This window comes from Coccidioides posadasii, chromosome 2, assembly GCF_018416015.2.
Source record: "Coccidioides posadasii str. Silveira chromosome 2, complete sequence".
Lineage (NCBI taxonomy): Eukaryota > Fungi > Ascomycota > Eurotiomycetes > Onygenales > Onygenaceae > Coccidioides > Coccidioides posadasii.
Window position 1 is genome coordinate 7,569,569 of NC_089408.1, and position 20,920 is coordinate 7,590,488.

A 20,920-nucleotide genomic window follows, 5' to 3' on the forward strand; every position below is an offset into this window, starting at 1 on the left:
GCCAGAATACAGACCTTTTACCTCGCGTACTCTTTTTCCATGTATATTCCTCCTAGAGATTCATTGTCACGCTGATCCACACGTATGATCCTCACAGACTCTGATATACCTGTATGGAAACCTTTTATCATCAGAGCAAGACTGCCCACTCAACTGAAGCACCATTAGATTATTGATCACTATCTCCAATCTGTTGTTGCCCTCTTTAAGCTCTTTGATACTCTCAAGATCCCAAAGGACCTAGAGAGGTTCCCTGTTGGAAACAGTTATACATAACATCTTGTTTCTGAGTTGCTTGCAGCTTCTTTAGTGATTGTAGATAGTATTTATCATTCTTTTCATCTTTATGAATAAAGTAATTATTGTTGTAGCAAAAGCTTTAATAAATTCTGGTGTGATCTGGATGTTCTGTGCATGAGATATTCTGTAGATCTGGTATTTCTTATTCTTCTTTCTTAGTGTTGCATCTGCAATACTGGCAATTTTTAATATCATAATTATAGTCTTTATGATATATGAAGTCTTCTGTAATCTGTATCTATCATTCAAACTCTTCTTGTTATCTTTAGTGAAGCTTATATGAATATCTGTAGATTGAGTATTAAGCATGTTTCTTGTGCTTTGAGTTCTGAATTTCATTCATTTTCTGTTTGTAGTAGTAATTTGCAGTCAAGTAATTAAATTCCCCAATTATTACTTGATTTACTTCTTGTTCTCACATGTAATTCTTTACATAACTTTCATTTCTTGCTATTCAGCTTGTTTTGGCATTTTGATTTACCTTTCTGTTGCTGAAGTAGCTTCAGATAGACTTTTATAACTTGTTCTTTAAATATCTTTCTGAACTGCTGTTGAAGTTCTTCTTCAGTTCACTCTTTCTGAGTTATTGCTTGAAGATATTACTAGTGTGAGGATTGTATGTGTGGATCAGCATGACAATAAATCTCTAGAAGAAATATACATGGAAAAAGAGTACATGAGGTAAAAGGTCTGTATTCTGGCAACTATGTACAACTTGTAAACAAGATTGCCACTGACTCCCAGCAAGGGGTTCATACAGTGACAGCCTTTTATGTGTGCTTGTGAGCACATGACTTAGTGCCTCACAAGAATGCATGCAACTTCCAGCAGCTTGTGAGCTGAGCCCTCTGGCTCTCACAGGTGCTGTTTGTCTGTGTAAGGGGTTTGCAGCAAATCCTTACAACTAGACTTCAGAGTTTTCTTCATTTTCTTTGAAGATTATTCTGAATTTCTTATCTTTTTAATCTGCTTTCTTTGTTCTGTATTGCTTTGCTTGATATCCAGACTTAGTATAATAAAAGTATAATTTTTCTTTCTTTCTCCACTCTTTTTTCTTCTCATCAAGCATGTCAACTTTTATTGCATCCAGCTCTATGGGTGTGTGTTTATAAGAGTTTAGTTGTATATATTTGCTCCAGCCTCAACCTTCAGTATAGTTTAATAAACTGGATTGCTTTTATAATACCTTTTCTTGTCTTTCTATCTTTTATTTATAAAGTTAATTTCCAATTCTGACTGCTACTTTAATTATTTTCACTAGAATGTGTGATTATTTCTTTAATTATACTATTTTGTTTTTGATCTTATTAAATAGTTCTTGATAGAAAGTATCAGCTAAGACTTTATCATTTTAATCAGTGTTGATGCAGACTTGCTAAAATCTTATAGTATAGTCTTGTAATAGTATCTTTTGTTATATATGATGTAACTGCTGGGCTGCTGTATTTTATTTCTTAACTTCTCTAAAAGTGGTTTTCAATATCTGAATAAAGATATTATAATTGTTAATAATCTTAAGCATATTATTATCTTGATTAACTTTGTCTTTTTTGTAGTAATTCTACAGATAGATGTTGAACTAATTAAATACTACTTTATAAAGATATAATACTATTATTATTATCTTGTTCTTATTATTACTGAGTTCATTGTCTTTCATATTTATATAAATGCACAGTTGTTTCAAGAAAGCTTATAATTTTTCTTGTTTACTCTTGAAAAGTTCTGATAAGTTAACTTTAGCTTTATCTTTCTTTTCTTATTGTCTGGTGAATGAGATGGCCAAGATCTAGATCTTAAGCTACTTGTTATAATGTTTTAATTCACAGTTCTGCTTTTCAAGCTTTTTGATAATCTGTTTGAGCTGCAAGATTCTATTCATGAGATCTTGAGTATTGATAACTGGTGTCTTAAATGCAGACATAGTTTCTATATTCTGTTAGATCTTGATATGAGATGGAGGTTGTATCTTTATACTTTAATATAATACAGAAAGTTCTTTCTTTGTATGCAATCTCTGAAATCTTAGATATATTCTCTTCTGAGTTAGAAGTCATTAATATATTATGTAAATAGAAATCTTTCTGAGTTTTTTAAGATTTTGAAAGATATTAAAGATCTTAAAGAGAGCAACAACAGATTGAGTAGTAATTAATAATCTAATAGTACTCTGATTAAGTAAACAGTCTTCTCTGATGACAAAGAATTTCTGTGCAGATATATCAAAGTCAGAGCAAGACTATTGTACCTTCTCAAGAGTAGTAGAATCAGATACAATTGCACAGTATTATAAGACTTCAATAATATAAAAAGAAATCAAGATATGAAAGTATCTGATTTAAAGATATCTGATAGATAGATAAGAAGATTGATTATAATGAATGTCTATTAAATCTCTGGTAATAAGTGTTCTTATATACATGATACTTCTAGTGATAATCCTGCTAAGCTGTTCTATCTATTCTACTGCAGTATGCTTGCTATGTTCTCTGATTAGTTCTATTGTGCTCAGTGTGATTGGTCAGCTTATCAGTTCTATTGCTGGTTACATAACTTCCTGTTCTAAAGTTTCTTCATAATGGTCTGTAACTCCACCTTGTTAGGTCTCATCCAATCATTCTGTATCCCCAGCTGCTATGCTGCAAGATTCATAACAACAAGCAAATAAATAAAGAAATAAGTATATGATAAAATACTGAACTTTTATAATAAAATAATTAATATTTTACAACAAAGAATGTCTACTACAACCAGTAATAATATATATATAAGATATTTATATAGACAAGTAGTAGAAATACAGAAGCTTGCATATTCAAAAATCTACAATACTTTATTAATAACAGAGAAGCTATAATAATAATATACAAAAACTACTTCAGTAGCTCTATATCTTAAAGTCTGAGATCTATGAAGAAAAAGATAGTGTTATAAATAAATCTAAATCAATAAAGTATCAGACAATATTAAATATTCAGAAATACTCATATGACCCCAACTCTGAATATATAAGAATCATATAATTCATATAGATTGTGGAAACCTTAGTGTTCACTCTTCTAGTTAAAGAACTCCTACATTCTATACATGACTCTCTCTCATCAGTTGCAGGCATCAGATCTACTTAGCTCTTTTGTACCCTAAATCCTGGGAAAACCCACATAACCTATGTCCGGTTCTCCTAACAATTCCACATGAAGGAGGCCTAACTAGAGAAGAAGCTCAGAATCTTATTCTTCCACCTGCTGAGCCTGTTGAACAGTCTGTTATTCAACCTCCCAATCTTGTAGCTCCTGAGCCTGCACCACACTCACAGGCTCCACCAAGATGCAGCAATTGTGGTTCTCACAGGCATAGAAGAACAAGATGCCCTAATCCTAGTGTAATTTAATTAGGCGTTGTTGAGCATATATATTTCGGGTTGGAATCTATTCAATTACTATATGGTGATTTTGGTGTCCCGCTTGCTTGGTTGTCCCGCTCAGTTGTGGAATACATTAGTGGATCTACGGTTTACAAATCCTCCCCTTTTCTCCTATGTACATACAGTGAGTCATGTGAGTGAAGGATTCTCTAACAGTTTGGCTCACCCTCTCAGGCCTGGAAACTAGATATCTAAAGCAGTCCAAGTCATTTCCATGAGCAATAGTCCATTAGTGAAGCTTTACAGTATTTCCATTGTTCTACATCATGTTGTTGGTGACTGGCCGCTGAATCAGAAATAAAGGATGTGAATATAAATTTCCTTTTCACCTGTACACTATTCTACCCTTAGCCGTTTATGTGAGGCAGGGAACCCATCTTCTGTGAAGTCATGCTCAAACTCTTCTTGGACTTTCAACGCCTTGTCAACATATTTCCTCCCAATTGGTGCGCCTTCACTAACAGCCATGGCATGAGCTGTCTGCATTAGGTTCTTAATCTCGCGGCCATTCAAAGCTTTCTCGCCCAACATATCCAGATACTGATCATCCATCCATGCCAGTGTTTCAGAGTCATTTGATAATGATGAGGCTTTCTTCGCAAAAGTCATCCAAAGATCGCGTCGTGAGGAAGGTGTTAAACCGTAATATTTTATTGACATATGAATCCGAGATTTGAATGCTGTATCGAAGCTACTGATGCGGTTTGTGGTGAGAAACATTATACCTCGGTAGTATTCGAGGATGCGGAGGAAAACTATGCAATGAAGACCCATTAGCTTTCTTTCTCTTTTTTCATTCTGGAACGACCTCAAGGCCCTGATGTTAGATACCTGAGACAAGACCGTTCCGCTTAAGGTCTCTTTGGCTCCGTTGTTCCAAGAAGACATCTGCTTCGTCAATAAGAACTATAGCATTCCAGGTCGTGGCCAAGTGAAGTGCAGCACATAGGTTGGCGTGCACAACCGTGCTTTCTGCACCTAACTCACCACTGCTGATGGTGTACAAAGGCCGCTTAGTATAATCCGCAACACTTTCTAAAACATAGTATTAGACCGGTTGAGACGCTTCCTCTGCTAGCTATCCTCCCATAACTTGAGATGGATGGTGTGAACTGCTCTCTTACCTGCTGTGAGGGTTTTCCCAGTACCCGGTGCACCGTGCAGCAGACAAATGAAGCCTCTTCCTTTTCCTACAATCACATCGTCGAAGGTTAACCTCGGGTCTGCGTGTGCTTTGACCAGTGCAAGGATCATTTCCTTTTGAGACGCTGGCAAAAGCAAGGACTCAAATGCCTCGGAATTGTATTTCACATCTTCGATTGCATCAACACGGAAATAGCACCACAATTTGTTAGCGAGGGAAAATCCAGGAACAAATGCTGAGCATATTAAGTATTCGTCGTCAGAAAGCCCCAGATGATGATCGAGCATTGGAAATTGTAGCTTTGTTTTTAGGGATGGTTTAGCAAGACCGAATGTACCGCTGTCAGTTATGATCCTGCTATTTATCTGAAGCAAATTTGTTAAGTGATGGCATAGGAGAGGGGTAAATAGATAGGGCACTTACAAAACATCTTCCGTCTTCAAAAAGTCCTGTTTTCCCCGGTGAGAACAATTGTATAGCATTGCCTGTATATTGGCGATGGTTGACCCCCTGTAAGCCGACAAACTTCTTCCCTCTTGCAACCTGCGACTCCCGGATAGCTTCGCAATCTCGATGATATTCCAAAGGAAAAATCTCCAGGTCTTCAAGACGTTTGTAACCATTATATGGTTTGATTGTGGTCTGTATCATGCAGTATCCAAGATTTTGCCCATCCCGGTCTATGAATGATGCTGAAATCGACCATTCCGTATGGGTACAGTTAACATTAGGGCATGTCGTAGACCTTTTCTTGTCCATGGACTTCAACATGAAACATTGAATGGGTGAATCAAAACACTGCCGATACAGGATATCACCGGGGCGGAATACCATCCACAGGTTGCAAAATTCTAGGCTATGTGAGCCTGGCGGGGCAGCCCTAAAGTCGGCATAGCTACGTATTTCCTTCCCTAGAGTTGAAATCATGTATTGAAGTAAGAAGCTTATATGCTCTCTCGCATTAGCATCCTCAAGAGATTTCCCATACTCCTGAAGCTCCTTGCGATAGTGGAAAATGCATTTCGGAAGGTCGCGGATCACAAGTTTATTAGCGTGTGGATTGATCCCGGGATAATCGATGAGGACTTTTTGAAGTGCAGCTTTCATGTGTGGCGACCTGATCTCTAGCTCTGTAACATCAAGTTCTTTATCGAAAGTGTAATATCGCGTGAGGATCAAAGCGGAATCATGGTCGCGCTCCAGTTCGTTAGTATCCAGTCCACGCTTCTGCTTGTTAACTTGGAGGAGTCTGCGTTGACCAGAAGCCACATAACGCGCTTCGTATGTCTTGAGCTCGCAAATCAGTCCTTGAGGTCGATTTCCAACATGGCTTGGTGGGATTGTCGCACTCAGCACATCGCAAAGCTGATTTGGCATGTTAGGCATTGGAGTGACGTATACCGGCCGATGTTAGAAGGCATACAAAAAGAAGAGCGTAGGGTTCAGTATGTCAATGAAAAGAGGCCACAAATAGATGCGGCCTAGGAAGCCCATTTTAGCATTATCGCAAGTGAGGGCCATCACAGGGCTTTATATACACTGGCAGTGGGGTAGGATTTAGGAATATTCTTCCTTAGTTTTCCACCTAGAGTCTGATTGAAGCTACCACTGGGAACTTTGCGTGCGGCACTCTTGTATGTGTGTCTGCGCACGTACGGAGTACAGTACAGGTATGCTTGCAGAAATCTAACTTGGTAAAGCAGTGGGAAGGCTGAAAGACGTTCCATCCATGGCTCCATTCATGTGGTTGCAATCCTGACTAGGTAGACTTTCGGCCGGTCACTAACTCGGTGCTGAGACCGTGGGTTTCAGATGATCCACCAATTATTAGGCTTTCCTCCTCGGCGGGCGTGTACGGAGTACTCCCCTTATCATCTGTGTTTCGCATTGCCGCAAAAGGGATGTAAGGTTGTTCGTGCCGAGATTCTCTCAACCAACGATCCAAAGCGGGAGGAAGCTGCTCCATGTTGTCACCATCACGATTTTCAGGATTGATGTCTTGCTGAATAGGTTTGGCGTCACCGTGCCGGTTGCGATCATTGCTCATTTCATGACTCTACGAAGTACCGCATAGCAAAATTAACCCATCTTGGACCTATCACATTAGCAGAGGGTAGTTATGCGAACCTTGACGTGTTCCATTCTATTCCCCATATCCCTGGCTTTCTAGGACGTGTGATTGGACGAGGTAAGTCCACAAAGCTTTGACAGGTATGTATTTCGGCCTGGCAACAGTTTTGCGACTCAGATGACTTCGAACTGGTAAACCAAGGGGGGCCTGCAAACCGATGTTGCCCCGGAATTTAAGTGGAGAGAATTGCAAGCTTTCTACCAGTACAAGGAGACAGTTATATACCCATAGCGGTCACCTTGCCAGATGCTCGACTCATTCGCGCAATGTATCTTGGGGAACTTTTGAGAATTTTTGCAAAGGCGTTGAAATACCGGTACGGCGCACATTAACAATTCTAAACCCGGCCGAAGGTTTTGTGGCCGCTCGATTGGACTTCTGGGAATTTCCAGGAACTTTTGCCCCTGACCTATCATTAAAGAAAATGTAAAAATTCGGAAGCGATCTTCGTGAGGCTGGCAGGCTTCGTGGTAGGCGTCTAACAGCTTAACGAGCTTTGTCAATACTCGCCGCCTCTTTTGACACGTAAAACGAGGACGTCGAAATGAACTTCTGCTCTTCTCACGCCTTTTGACAGAATGGCTGCCTAATCGAAGGTGATCTCGGCCATTACAGAATATATTTCTTCTCTTCCTATTTCATATGTCCTATCAGCTATCACCCTCAGTCTTTTGGTCAGGAGTTGCAATGGCTTCATACCCTGAACCCCAAGATACCAATGGCCTCCAGATGGATTTTGAGCCATACTGGTCCGGGAACTGGCTTGATGCCCCCATGGACGTATTGACAACAGATTTGGCCCCCCTTGGGTTTTCGGAGGATTCGGCTCGCCATTCCTTGCAAGCTCCACCCAGTACTAACTATGCCACATATGAGCCAGGCGATTTATCGGTCATGGGAAATACTCCCATGAACGAACTTGAAGCAATCTTCGCCGATCAACAATACCGCTTAGATGGAGATGCCGATGCGGCATCGCATGAGCACAGACTACCAATTCCTTTCGATGCGACCGAAGCCCCATTATCTGATTTACCGGCGGTCGCCAATGACGGCCTGGCCTCCAGCTCTCAGTTCATGAACGACCGTTTTGAATCGCCCAGCGAGGCGGCGTGGAATTCCCACAAGCCGCAGATAAAAGAGCTGTACATTGGAGAACTCAAGTCCCTTGAAGAAACTATGAAATACATGGCTGAAGTTCACAACTTTCGTCCATCGTAAGTTGCGGTCATTTGGAATAAGCAGAATTGATCTCAGCGTAAATGTGAGATAAAACTGACTTTTGACTTGGTCAGAAAGAAGATGTACAAGGAAAAGTTCAGAGAGTGGGGATGGTATAAGAATCTTCCAAAGGAAATGGCGTTATGGATGTTCCAGAAATACAAACAGCGAATGCGGGATATAGGACTAGATACGCAGTTTACGCTAGGAGAGCGGGTGTGGTCGTCAGGCCAAATATCAAAACGCGTTCAACGATCTGGCAATCCGCGACATGAGATAGTTACTCATGGTAGTCACAGTCCTTTTAGTTCTTGTTCCCTCATTATAGCAACCCTGCTAATAGTTCAGCGGACAGATATGACGACGCCAATTGGTATTACTTACTGCACTCCACATAGCACAGTATCGCCCCGCGACCGGACTCCAATTTCCTGTAGCGGAGCCGTATCCCGTCATGGTTCGATGAACCCACCATCGGACCTCCAGGATGCAAGACAAACTCCATTCGAGACGCCACAGACAACTCGAATGCACCCCCTTGCAACCCGATGGCAGAACCACACACGAACAGATATTGAAACGCTGCGTAGTTCAGGAGACGAACTTGCTCGCCAAGGCGAATACAGAGCCGCTGAAAGAAAATATCGAGACGCTTTGGCGGGACTAGAGAACTTGCTCCCACTAGCCCACGATGATACAAATGCCATGGCCTATCAACTTGCCGCGTTTTATGCCCAACAGTGTCGAATGCGAGATGCTGACAGCGTTCTCAGTAGAGTGGGTGAGCAACATATCAACCGTTGGGGGATGAATCACATCAAGACAATGACACATATCCAGCGCGTTGCCGATTTATATCACAGCTGGAATCGTGATAGAGATGCAGTTGCATTCCTGCAGCGAGCATTTGAGTGGTATGATTTTGTTGTTCAAAATCAAAATTCAGCCGCGGCCCGCACGTATAACTTTAACTTTATGCATAATGGTCATCCGACGGCGGGCACTAATATGGCCAATCCTCTGCGAATTCCGTCGGTAGAGCATGATGAGGAAACTGTGAGTAGTTTGCCGATGTCCAACCAAGACTCAGACTACTGTACTTCTACCGATGTTTTCAAAACCGAAGAAGGAGAAGCTCCGTCGATTCTTGACCTAATCGAACGATGTGAAAAATATCCACTTGAACTGGGCTCCGAGACGCTCCAGGCCCACCGGACAGTGATAGACTATTGCCGTGCGCAGAAGAATGAAGAAGGGCTCGCAGCAGCCCTTATACGATCAGAAGCTGCCTTCTGGAAAATATTCGAGCACGCGCACGAGCATATAACCATGTATGTCCTGCAGAGTGCAATCCAACTGGCAAAAGCCCACCTGATATCTGGCCGGCACGAAGTCGCAGAAGATTTATTCCTTAAAATCGAGTCCGAAGCTAGAGATATTCTGCGACGAGATCATCAAGCCATGATCCGCATTCTGGTTGACATTGGTATTATTTATCAGGACCAGAATAGCTGGACTGATGCAGGCCCCCGTTTCGAGCATGCCCTTGCTATTTCCCTCGTGGAGAATGGAATCGACAGCAAAGAGACAGAGATGCTCGAGGCGGCTCTCGATCGTAGGCACTTTGAATCTTCAAGTCTGAATTATTTTCAAATATCAATAGCTCTCGCCCATCGGTGAAAGTTCACGAACAGAAAATGTTTCAGTCGAAAATACCACAGTTGTCATCTCTACCAAACGTACGGTTCATCTTGATCACCTCTCTATTCCTACCCGCATCCCTCAAAGATTTCGTTTTCACAGAATAGTGTAACTCGTACTGAGCTGGTGGACCAGGCATCAGCGCTCCCTCCAGGAAAATACGCTCTGGGTATAAAAATGTAGTTGGTCCCGATTCAAAAACTTAATCTGTCGCATTTAGAAGCTATTAGCAGAAAATAGAACTTGTCTGATACTTGATGTATAGCTCCATATGTCGCAAGCAAATGTTGGACAATCACCATGAAGGCATTCTGGAGAGCAATATTCAACAGGTTAGCAACCATCTGGAATCACTGACTTGCCCACTTTCATTCCTAGGCAAAAATCTCCAAAAGAGGACTTTATGCATCAAAAAGGATGCGATTATGCGCAAGAGAAACAATAAAAGAGAAAAATAAAAAAGTAAGGCTTGGATCAAATGCATTAATGTCCCATTTCACACTGCTGCTGCTAACACCAGAGGTGACAATGAATATGCTGCTCTTAACTTTGCTGTAGAAAACAAATCTAGTGATGCAACCAGATAATTCACTACTACTGACATGAAAAACACAATTATACAGAATCTCATATACACTCTTCAATGCTATTAATCTCACTACAGTATGATTATTTCATGCTGTACAGCTAGAGTAGCAAGCTTTACTCATCAATTATTATTTTCTGGCCTTCTCACACTCTGTATTCTCAAGATAAGAATTGCTCTTTCCATCATCTCCATTATCTCTATCATCTTTATCAACCCCATCATCTCTGTTATCTCTGTCATTCTCATTGTCTCCATCAACATCACACTTCTTATTTGTAAGATTATGGATACACTTCAAGTCAATATTCTCAATATTAACATAACAAGCTTCTACTTTTTTTATCCACATCTGTTAGTACAATTCAACAAACTGAAGTTAACTTCATGTCAAAGTCAACTGTCTATTCTGTGGGCATCTTATCTGCTTTTTCCAGCAGTAAGATTATAGGTAGTTGTTACAAGATCTTCACATGAGGAGCTGGAGACTCTTTTATATAGTTTTATCATGGGAAGTGATTTGAGTGTGGCTAAAAAAGGCACCTTGTAAGAGACTATCCCAAAAAGAAGAGTGACAAAGATAGAATCAGTATAATAAAGTTATTCAAAAACAGTCTCCTTATCCTCTCCTATATTGTCCTGAGTATGCAAAGCCTAACTAAAAGAAGTGTTACCTGGTCAGCACCAATAAACCCTTATTACCAATCTCTAGTAATTGTTTGCAACTGACTGTAAAGCTAGTCCTAAAGATGTATGAGATATCTATAGAGATTGAGACTGTCTTGAATTATGAAAGTATCATTCTTGCAGAAGGAATTGCAAATATATTCTTTCAAATTGAAGCCTGTGACTTTCAGAGAAACTTGCAGCTATGGCAGCCTCTGACTATCACTAGTATGTTGTTGATATACACCTTACCTGTACTCTCTCAACATATTCACTGATTCACCTACTTTGATGAGGCACCCTATAGTTCCCTGCTCCAATGTAAGTATAGTTTATTAACTTTGTATTTTAAAGTAATATATTTATAATTTAAAGCTTTTAAAGATTTTAAATTCTTTATTGCTTGCTTAATTATAGATTTGTTGACTATTTTATTGTGATTGGAAAATTGAAGGTTGGACTTTAAAATTGCAGTTGTTGGGTCAAAAGTTGGATTGTAAAAGTTGTTGGTTGGAAACATTAGTCTCCACATCAGTTAAGGTAGTTCACCACTAAATGAGCCACACCACTAAACAAGCTAAATTTCACCAAATACTCCACGCAATGAATTTATTAAATATCTCAACAACCAGATCTTTATTATTAAATAGCTATTAAATATTAAATGAATGTATTTTTTAAAGCATAGAAATTAGTATAGTTAGAAAAATAAATAGGTGGACAGCCTAATATTATAACCAGAGCAAGAGATACAGAGAGTAAATAGAAAAGAATTTAAAGAAATATCAACAGTAGATTTCTTGACTAGAAAGCCTAATGTCTTACTAGAAATACTTATAGAGCTCTTACTTTTTCTTTTAAAAGATTGTATAGACTCTCTGTAATGAGACTCTTTAGTAGAGAAGTTCTTCTGATAATACTTTGAAGCTGATGCTTAAAGCTCTGACTATTGATGTTTATTAATATATTTAACTGTTTGTTTTTTCTTCTCTGCTAGTTATAAAGTCTTCTTCTTCTTATAAGCAATATATTATATCTCTTTATATCTAGTATGTTTAATTTTTTCAATCTCTTGTTACTTTCAGATCTTTTTATAAGTATTCTTCTGTTTAATCTATCTTTTTTCAATATTTCTAGTAGTCTGCTTCTTTTAAAGCTTCTGTTAAAGTTTTGTTTCTTGTATTTAAGTAATTTTATCAGCTTTTTCAGTCTCTATTTTATTCAGGCACTTATATGTTTTAAGAACTTTTATTGAAGATCAGAACTATACTTGACTAGAGTTATCTTTATTAAGTAAGTCTAGAAGCTTGTCTTGCTTGTAGTATTGCTTCTTTATTACTAGAGTTAATCTTAGCTGCTGATTCTTATATTCCAGTAGTTTATTATAAAGAGCAAACTGTTTACTGATTTGAATAATCTGTCCAATACTCTGCAAATTTAGGCTGTGCTAGAGATGTATACTCTTGATCTCTTGTCAGAGCTGGTGCATATTACTAGAAATAGAAGATTTAACTAGTAGTGTAGAGGCTTGAGCAGTTTTAAATTAGTGTAGTTGATGTTAAAAATCCAGAGAATTAATTCCAGTCTTTGCAAAGCTAGTAAGTATATTTTTAACTATTAAAGTCTTCTTTCAAGTTATAGTAAATAGTCTTTAGAAATCTCTTTTTGTTATTCAAGTATAGCTTATTTCTTGATATAGTAGTGCTTCTAGCTTATTGAAATATGTCTTGTCTAGTAATCTAAAAATTTCAATATTAAGAGAATGTAAATAGTGAGTTGAATGCAGTAGAAGAATTATAAAAAAAATCTTCTTACAGTCAGTATATTTAATAAATTTCATATTTATATAAGAGAAATATCCATCTAGTAAAAGCAGATGTCTTTCTTAACCAGCTTGTTTCTTAGTATACTGATTGAAAACTTATTTCAACTACTTCAGTTTATATTTATTATTACTTCAACTATTTATTAAAGCTGCAAAGTAGATTTATTTACTTTTATTATAATCATCTAGCTATGTATTCTGAAGATCTTGTGATTCACTCTAATAAATAAGAGCTGGAGATAGTGCAATTTCTTCAGCAGAGACTGAGTAGAGCAATAAGAGAAATTTTTAACTACTATTGGAGCAGGGTATGATGGGATGCCTCATCAAGGTAGACAAGTTGGTTGATATGGTGAGAGTACAAGAAAGGTGAAAAATCACCACATAGTAAAGGTATGGTTGAGTAGTAAGTGTAGAGATAGATATGTTCTAACAGATGCCTAAGCTTGCAAGAAGTAATAGTACTAAAGAGCTCTGTACTAACACAGACAGCTCTAATAAAAAACAGTAGTAAGTTTCATAAACAAGAAATCTTCATATTCTCTAACTAATAACTGAACTAGTAGTAAGGAACAAGTGTGTAGAAAAGAGCCATAGTGTGTGAAGATAATAAGCCAGATGCAAAGGCTACAGATGGTTTATATAGCTCAAGAATAGTAGCTTTGAGATGGTTTGCATCTTGAACTGGAACAATCTTTGTTCTAATAAGATACTGAAATCTTCACTACATTTTCTTCTGGTCTTCAATATTGATGTCCCCTGACAACAAACAACATATAAAATAAAATAAAACCAATTTAGTAAAATAAGAGAATAATAAATAGTAATGAGCAGTCTGGTAAGAAAAAACATAGAAAATAAGAATAAGAAGAGTGATAGCAGCAATCTCTAATAGTGATCATCATAATTCTCTTCTTCCACCAAGTTCTCAGAAGGAGAAGAAGGCTGAACTAATACTAGATTAATGTTGTTGTGCACACAATGTCAATAGAATTTATTACTAAAAGCTTTCTTTTTAATTTAGTAAGTCTTGACAATGATATTCAGAGCAATTCACATGATCTTTAGACACCAGTTATTAATGAAGTTCTGAGCCTTTTTGTCATCAGGGCCAAAGAGAATATCAAGTTCCTCAATTACCATGGGGTTGTCCCACCTAATTTATTCTACCAGAGCATCTAATATAGCTCCTAAGTCTTGTAATTGAATAGCAGTAGGAAATCAATATGGAACTAATATGTAATGATTTGAATGGCCAGATGAAGATAAAGACTCTGGAACTAGATCTCTATATACAGTGAAGAGCTGGGACCATGTACCAGCTTTATTGACTTCTAGATATTCATGGTTCTCTTGAATTACCACATACCAGGGTAGCATAGTGTGTCAGACCTTTTTGCATGGACCATGAGCTCTATAAAGTAGCAGAGGGCTTGTAATTTGGATATTGTCAGGTTTGCAAATGATATCAGTCCATCTAATACTAAATTTTCTTTTGTTGTTCTTGGTATACATTGTATCTTTAATATGGTGAACATAGCCATCAGTGGATAAGCCTTGTTCTTCAACTAGTTCCCACTAATTCTCTAAGTGGTTATGCATTCCTGGCAAGATTTCTGTACAGTTGCTGGGCTCTTCTGCAGTTAAGGTCAAGAATCCATAGGTAGTACACAGGGTCCTGGCACATAAGTTGTTGGCCAATACTGTGATACATTGTTCTCAACCATCTGTAATTGTCACAACCTCCCATTATTCACTGATGATGGTAGTACATGTTGTATTTGCTGTTGACCCAGGTGAGTACTGTGGTGGTGGCATCTTGTAACTTATTGTTCCACCAGTGCATTAGCTGGAGAATGACAACAGACTCAGTTGTTTCCCATTTCTTCTGAAGATTGCTGGTGGTAAACTTATTAACTCCAGTTATTTATGTGTATTGGTTGAAGTCAAATGTTCTCATGTTTGCAATCAGAGAGATAATTAGCTGATGTTTGAATTTGTAAATGCCTAAAGCATCTTCAGCTCTAGCTGGTCTATTTACTAAATAAAACCAGAGATAGGTGCTGTTATTGGTCTTGACTGAGCCAATGTTATGATGATTTCTATGAATATAAGTTAAATGGTTGAGAAGCTTCTCTCTATTAAGTATGTGAGTCTGTAAACCAAGTTTTGAAGTCATTAGTTTAGCATGGTTATAGTATAGATAGATATCAGCTTTCTTATTGCTAAAGACCTTTTCTAACTGCTCCAGAATGTGAATAAGCTCCAACTCCAAATATGTTTTAGTACTCTTTATCTTTTGGAGAAGCTGCTGTTCAAAATCATGGCAACAGCAAGTACCAGAGTGTACTGCTATAACAGATTCTTCTTATTCATGTCAGGATATTTTCTTGTCACTTTCAGAAGAAATAACAGACTTATTTTTGTTGTCTAGGTCTTGAAGAGTTTGGTGTGCTGATATGGCTGTAATTCTTTTACTGTGGTGCTTTGGAGCTTCTGATTGGCTGGGTGGATTGGCCAGCATGCTGGTGAATCCAAATGGTAGCTGTGATTGACCAGTTTCCAATCCATGTGATCTAATTAACATTGTATTATGTATAGAGGCTTCTGATATATTGTGGCTATATGGCATTGATATTCCACCCATTGGAACATCTCTTGATAATCTTGGTGACTGTGGTTCTTCTAGTAGATCTTGAGAGCTGCTTGCAGTGGGAGAGCTTCTAGTAATATTCTGAATTGAACATTGGGAGCTAGATGACTGTAGAAGAGTCAATAGCTGTAGAAGATCATAGTTTCTAATAGTAAGTTCTTGTTAGTGTAGAGCATCTCTTGAAGAAAGTTTGCAAGTGTAATTAACTTCTTTGTCAGCTGTAGTATAATTGTCTGACAATATAGCTAAGCTCCAGTAATGTCCAGCTTCTGTAGTATCTAGTCTTTAAAGCACAGTGCTGTTAATATTGTTGGTGAACTTATCTCAATTCTTGTAGATATTTAGATTATGGCAAAGCTTTTGTGTGGCTTACAGACTCTTTACTTTTGGTCATATAATATTAATTCTGTCTATTCTTCATGTAGCAACAAGTCTATTCTTGATCTTTTGTATATTAATATGATGTTATTCAACATCCAGAGTAACCTTTCAAGCATCATGAAAATCAGCTTCAAAATTAGCATGCATAACATGTTGTCAAGCTCTGGATCTTTCAATATATTAATAGAAATGGGCCACTAAGTCAGTGACCATATCAGTCACTCATATAAGTACATTCATCAGCTTGACTTGTAGACTATATTGATGGTGTGGAGCTTGGTTATCAATGTATTCCATAGCTGCTGTTAGATTATTGAAGAAATGGCCATTCAAGTTAACTTTACTGTCTCTGGTAATGACCAGATCTTGGTTTTTGGTTGCTGGTGCTAAAGAAGGCAGGTTGCTTTGTCCAGCTATTTTTAAAGAATATCAGAAATCAAAAAATTTGCAAATATCAGAATAACAGAATAGAAGAAAATATTGAATTTGTAAAAAGAATCAAGCTTGAATGTAAAAGAAAGTAAAAGCTTCAGCAAAGAAAAATTAATCTTTAAATATCTTCAAAAAAAGTGAATGCTAAGCAAATAACAAAGAAAGAGAAACTTTCTGAAAGAGCAAGCAAAAACTTCACTTTGCAGGTAAATAAAAGAAACTTCCTGAATAAGCAAGCAAAAAACTTCACTTTTGTAAACAAAACACAACAAATTAAATATCTTGTGGAGGTATAACAACAGTAAAGCTTCAGTCATCTGGTATAACAGTTGAAAATTATGTTTGCTCCATTTCTTCTTGATTATTTTCATTTTCACTCTGATTCAAGAAGCTAACATTCAAGAAACTGCTAGAGGGAATGTTAGATTGACTTCTGGTGACATATCTTTGAGAGATATTCCCCATCTCTACATCAGAATCTGCTAGACTATTATTGAATGACTTCATTCCAGATTTCATAAGATACTTCTTCAATCTGTTTCCTGCAATAGATTCTTTGAGTTCAGTACCATCTAACTCTTCAAGATGATAGAAATCTAGTTCTTGATTGGCAGACTTAACTCTATAGAATTCTAGCTATTAAAAGTGCAGAGTGTTATTTCTAGATATATTCTGTTCTCTCTTGATATTGTGAAGCAAGACAAGATCTCCAGATAGAAGAGAGTTGATCTGAATATTATAGATATCATCAAAGTATTTCTTATTTCTAGCACACATCCAGAGCTGATGATAAGCTGCTTTCAGAACATTCTTATCTTGTCTTTCAATTTGCTGTACTTATATCAGAAGCAGGTCTTCAGTTATTCAAATCTTTCACCAGAAAATTGTTTGCCAAGTAGAAATCTCAAGTTTAATTGGAAGAACTGCCTTCTGGCCTATTAGCAATCTATAAGAGAAGACACCAGTACTAGTCTTAGTCATCATTTAATTCATCATCAGAATCACAGAAAAATGTTTAATCCAATCTCTCTCAGTGTTATTAATAGTCTTAGCTAGCCCATCAGTCAAAAACTTATGGCCAACTTCCACCATATCATTTACAGAAGAGTTATAAAGTGAAATAATAATGTGTTTAATGTTGAATTTCTTCAGTAAGGTCTCCACAATATTCTTATTTTCTGGTCCTTCATTCATAACAAATTTGGCAGGCAGGCCCCATCAACAGATGATATTCTTATAAAGAAATTTGACCACAGCTTCAGCTATTGTCTTTTTTAAGACTCTAGCTTCCATTCATTCAGTAAAGTCACATCTGGCAACAACCAAATAATTTTGTTCTCAAGAGAAAGGCATGTGCTTGATATCCACCTCAACTTTCTCTCAACAGATAGAGGCTCAGGTAGAATGAAGCTCTTTACTTAATCTTTGTGAATCTCTTTGTTAATATTAAGAACAGTGCTTCATATAAGCAGACACATCTTTATATATCTCTGACCACCAGTATTAAGCTTGTAGAGCAGAGTATGTTTTCTCTTGCTCTTTATAATTAAATTTGTCATGCATCATGTGTAAAATTTGTTCACACTGATTTTTGTTGTTCATAACATATCTTAGAGACACACCAGATCCTGCTTGCCTAAATAGCTAATTGGCCTCCACCACATATTTAATTACTTTTCTTTGAAATCTTGCATACTCTTTTCCTTCCATGCCCAATGATTTTGATAGAGTGGTTAGATATTGTGCAATTTTCTCCAATTCTTCTGAATATGTGAAGTCCAGTATTCTAAGGTCTTCACTATTAAGAGCTCAGCCAGCTAAAACTCTTATAGAATCTATAAAGACAAACAGATCTTTATCTTCTTCAGATTCAGACTGTTCTTCAATACCTAGTTCTTGGCAAGATAGTCTGTCAGCAGCTGTGTATTTTGTCCCAGAAACATATTTAACAGTAAAGTCAAAGAGATATATTCAAGCTATTTAATTGGTAATTAAAGCTTCTGGAACATCTGTAGCAGTTCTATTAAGTTGGGCAACAAGAGCTTTTTCCATCAATTTCCAAAGTAAAGAGCACTCTATAGATATGATGTTAGAATTTCTTGAAGACTTTCAAAACAGCTCTGCATTCTGATTTGCCAGCATTATATGTTTTCTCTGAATCACTCCATACTTCAGATTTGTATTATGTGGAATATCAAGCTTCTTATTGCTTCTGAATAATGCATTCTCCCCATTCTAATCTACTGGCATCAACAGCCACAGTGATAAGCAAAGAATCCTGTTCATAATTAATTGGAAGAACAATAGAGAATGAATATAACTTTTCTTTCAAAAGTATAAAGATATCATTTTGCTCTTCAGTTCATGTCCATGTAATATTTTATTGAAGCAGATAATGTAAAGATTCAGTTATCCAACTATAATACTCTATAAGTATTTGAAAATATCCAGCAAGCTCTAGAAATTCTCATAATTCTGTAACACTTATAGAAGTAGATCAATTCACAATTTTAGTCATCTTGACTTTCTCAGATTATTATTTGTTATAGTCACAGACCTATCCAACAACATTGACTCCAGACATGCAGAATTAAGATTTGGCACCAGAGATTCTGGCCCCAGAAATTTTAACAAGCTATAGAATATAGCTCAGGTTCTGCAGATAATTATAAACAAATCTTCTTATTTCTGAGAGAACTTCAGTTTTATTTTTGACACACAATTCTTTTACTCCAAGGTTATTCATAAAGACTTGAGCAATTTCTGGAAAAACTTTGTATATTATCTTCATTATTCTGTGTTGGGCTTGAGCTGGTGAATTTGTTGTCTCTTGAACTAAAGTTATATGGCAAAAGAGTTCAATAGAAGTTGCAATAACTGTTATATCTCTGCTTTCTTCAGCTAACAGAAAATTATTGTATCCAGAGAATAAGTTGCATAGACTAGCCATAACAAGTCCACCAAAGTCTTCAGCATATTTGTTAATATTAGAAGAAATAAAAGCATTCTGAATAGTAACTTTATTGTACATATGTGCTGCATTAACTAAATAATATTCATCTTTCTGTTTCTTTGTAACCAGAAAATAGAGATTGGTATATAAATCATAACAAGACTTCAACATTTTAGCTTCTAATCTGTCCTGAATAATTTTAATTAGCTTATCATGTAGAGCACAAGGAATTTGGTAAGTCTTAGTCTGCCAAGTCTCATGGGGCTCTGTCTGAATAACCTGGGGAGACAAGCATTCAGAATGAACACCATATAGATCTTTGAATGACCAAGCCAACACCCCTTCATATTTATAAAGAACTGATATGAAAAATTCCTTCTTCTGACTTGTCAGTTCAAATCCAATTTTGAGCTTCTCAATTCTCTCATTTGTTAGCTGTTCTCCAACAGGAAAGGATGTGATTCTAGGCCTAATATGGTCATCAAATTCACAATTAAACACAACACATTTCTCCTCAGGGTAATACTTATCCAAACAAACATCCACCCAATTATCTAGGCCTTCCAATTTGCTTCTATCAGATTTTCCAGGTGCTAATGGCCTTATCTTATCAGCTTTCTGCTTATAAGTAGTGCACACTCTCCAGACCTCTGAAGAAGACAGCCTGATGTCCCATCCACTATTGAAAATGTCTATCTGATGTGATTTCTTCATGACAAAATTGTGATTTTTGTTCAGAGATGTGTAAATTGATCAAGCACTTTGTGGAATAGATTTGCAAATTAAACTGGAATTTATATCACATGTGTAATGTTTGCAGTGAGCTGTGATGCTGTCTGGATCAGGAAGTGGAGGTCAGAAAATTCAAACTCCTGATACAAAATTATTCTTGTCTTCTGATTGGTCCATTTGATTCACCAGTGCACTGGTCAATCTGATTAGGCTTAGCACACTTTTGGATTCACCAACATCAGAATTATGTTTCTTCTCATTACTGTAAGCACCAACACTGGCAATGCTGCCAACACTCCTGACTTCCCTATTCTTTTCAATCTCCTGACCTTCAACCTTCTCATTATTAATTCTTATACCCATTGTCTTCATCACATCTTCTTCATCCTCCTCAGGCCTTGTATCCATGGGCACCTGCCTGATTAAATGCCCATTGAATTGTTTAAATGATTGCTGTTTGATTTATCAGTTGCATATCTCATGTTGCTTGAGTTTGGCTTAAAGTCTTTGAAAACTAGGTGATGTGTTCATTCTTTATTATAAATTTCACAGTTCACTCTGCTGTCTTCTGAGGTGTTGCACCCCCAACAGGCAGCAAATTCCCAAGGTCTTCCAAGAATAAGTTGCTGATTCCCTCTCTTGAATATAAGGAAAGGGGTATGTGTAACAATATCTCCAATTTGAACAGGCACTTTGTCACAAAACATATAAAAAGGAGCAACTTCTCCCATTTGAACAACTATGGTCACTTGCAGCTTATTTTCCATTGGC

General features: G+C 37.2%; 3 protein-coding genes across 3 annotated transcripts; 1 reads left to right on the forward strand and 2 right to left on the reverse strand.

Annotated features, from left to right (window-relative positions):
- Positions 1-3,956: 3,956 nt before the first annotated feature.
- D8B26_004901 (uncharacterized protein) lies at positions 3,957-6,360 on the reverse strand. Its single transcript, XM_003070642.2, has 4 exons — positions 5,292-6,360; positions 4,849-5,233; positions 4,556-4,759; positions 3,957-4,479 (listed from the first exon to the last, which is right to left on the reverse strand). The coding sequence occupies exons 1-4, from the start codon at positions 6,252-6,254 to the stop codon at positions 4,061-4,063; spliced, it is 1,971 nt and encodes a 656-aa protein (XP_003070688.2). The 5' UTR covers positions 6,255-6,360; the 3' UTR covers positions 3,957-4,060.
- Positions 6,361-6,546: 186 nt separating this feature from the next.
- D8B26_004902 (uncharacterized protein) lies at positions 6,547-7,216 on the reverse strand. The gene is made up of 2 exons (XM_066124633.1): positions 6,996-7,216; positions 6,547-6,924 (listed from the first exon to the last, which is right to left on the reverse strand). Exons 1-2 carry the CDS (start codon positions 7,020-7,022, stop codon positions 6,628-6,630), a joined length of 324 nt encoding a protein of 107 aa, XP_065980714.1. The 5' UTR covers positions 7,023-7,216; the 3' UTR covers positions 6,547-6,627.
- Positions 7,217-7,748: 532 nt separating this feature from the next.
- Positions 7,749-10,134, forward strand: D8B26_004903 (uncharacterized protein). The gene has a single exon (XM_066124634.1). The coding sequence runs from the start codon at positions 8,302-8,304 to the stop codon at positions 9,898-9,900; it is 1,599 nt and encodes a 532-aa protein (XP_065980715.1). The 5' UTR covers positions 7,749-8,301; the 3' UTR covers positions 9,901-10,134.
- Positions 10,135-20,920: the final 10,786 nt, after the last annotated feature.

Excerpts from the sequence above, each read along its gene's own strand:
- D8B26_004901 (XM_003070642.2), bottom strand. The coding sequence starts at position 6,254 with ATGCCTAACATGCCAAATCAGCTTTGCGATGTGCTGAGTGCGACAATC. Across the intron at positions 4,760-4,848 it reads TGGGAAAACCCTCACAGCAG|AAAGTGTTGCGGATTATACT; the intron begins GTAAGAGAGCAG and ends ACTATGTTTTAG. Across the intron at positions 4,480-4,555 it reads GCGGAACGGTCTTGTCTCAG|TTTTCCTCCGCATCCTCGAA; the intron begins GTATCTAACATC and ends TTCATTGCATAG.
- D8B26_004902 (XM_066124633.1), bottom strand. The coding sequence starts at position 7,022 with ATGGGGAATAGAATGGAACACGTCAAG. Across the intron at positions 6,925-6,995 it reads ATAGAATGGAACACGTCAAG|AGTCATGAAATGAGCAATGA; the intron begins GTTCGCATAACT and ends GGTACTTCGTAG.
- D8B26_004903 (XM_066124634.1), top strand. The coding sequence starts at position 8,302 with ATGTACAAGGAAAAGTTCAGAGAGTGGGGATGGTATAAGAATCTTCCA.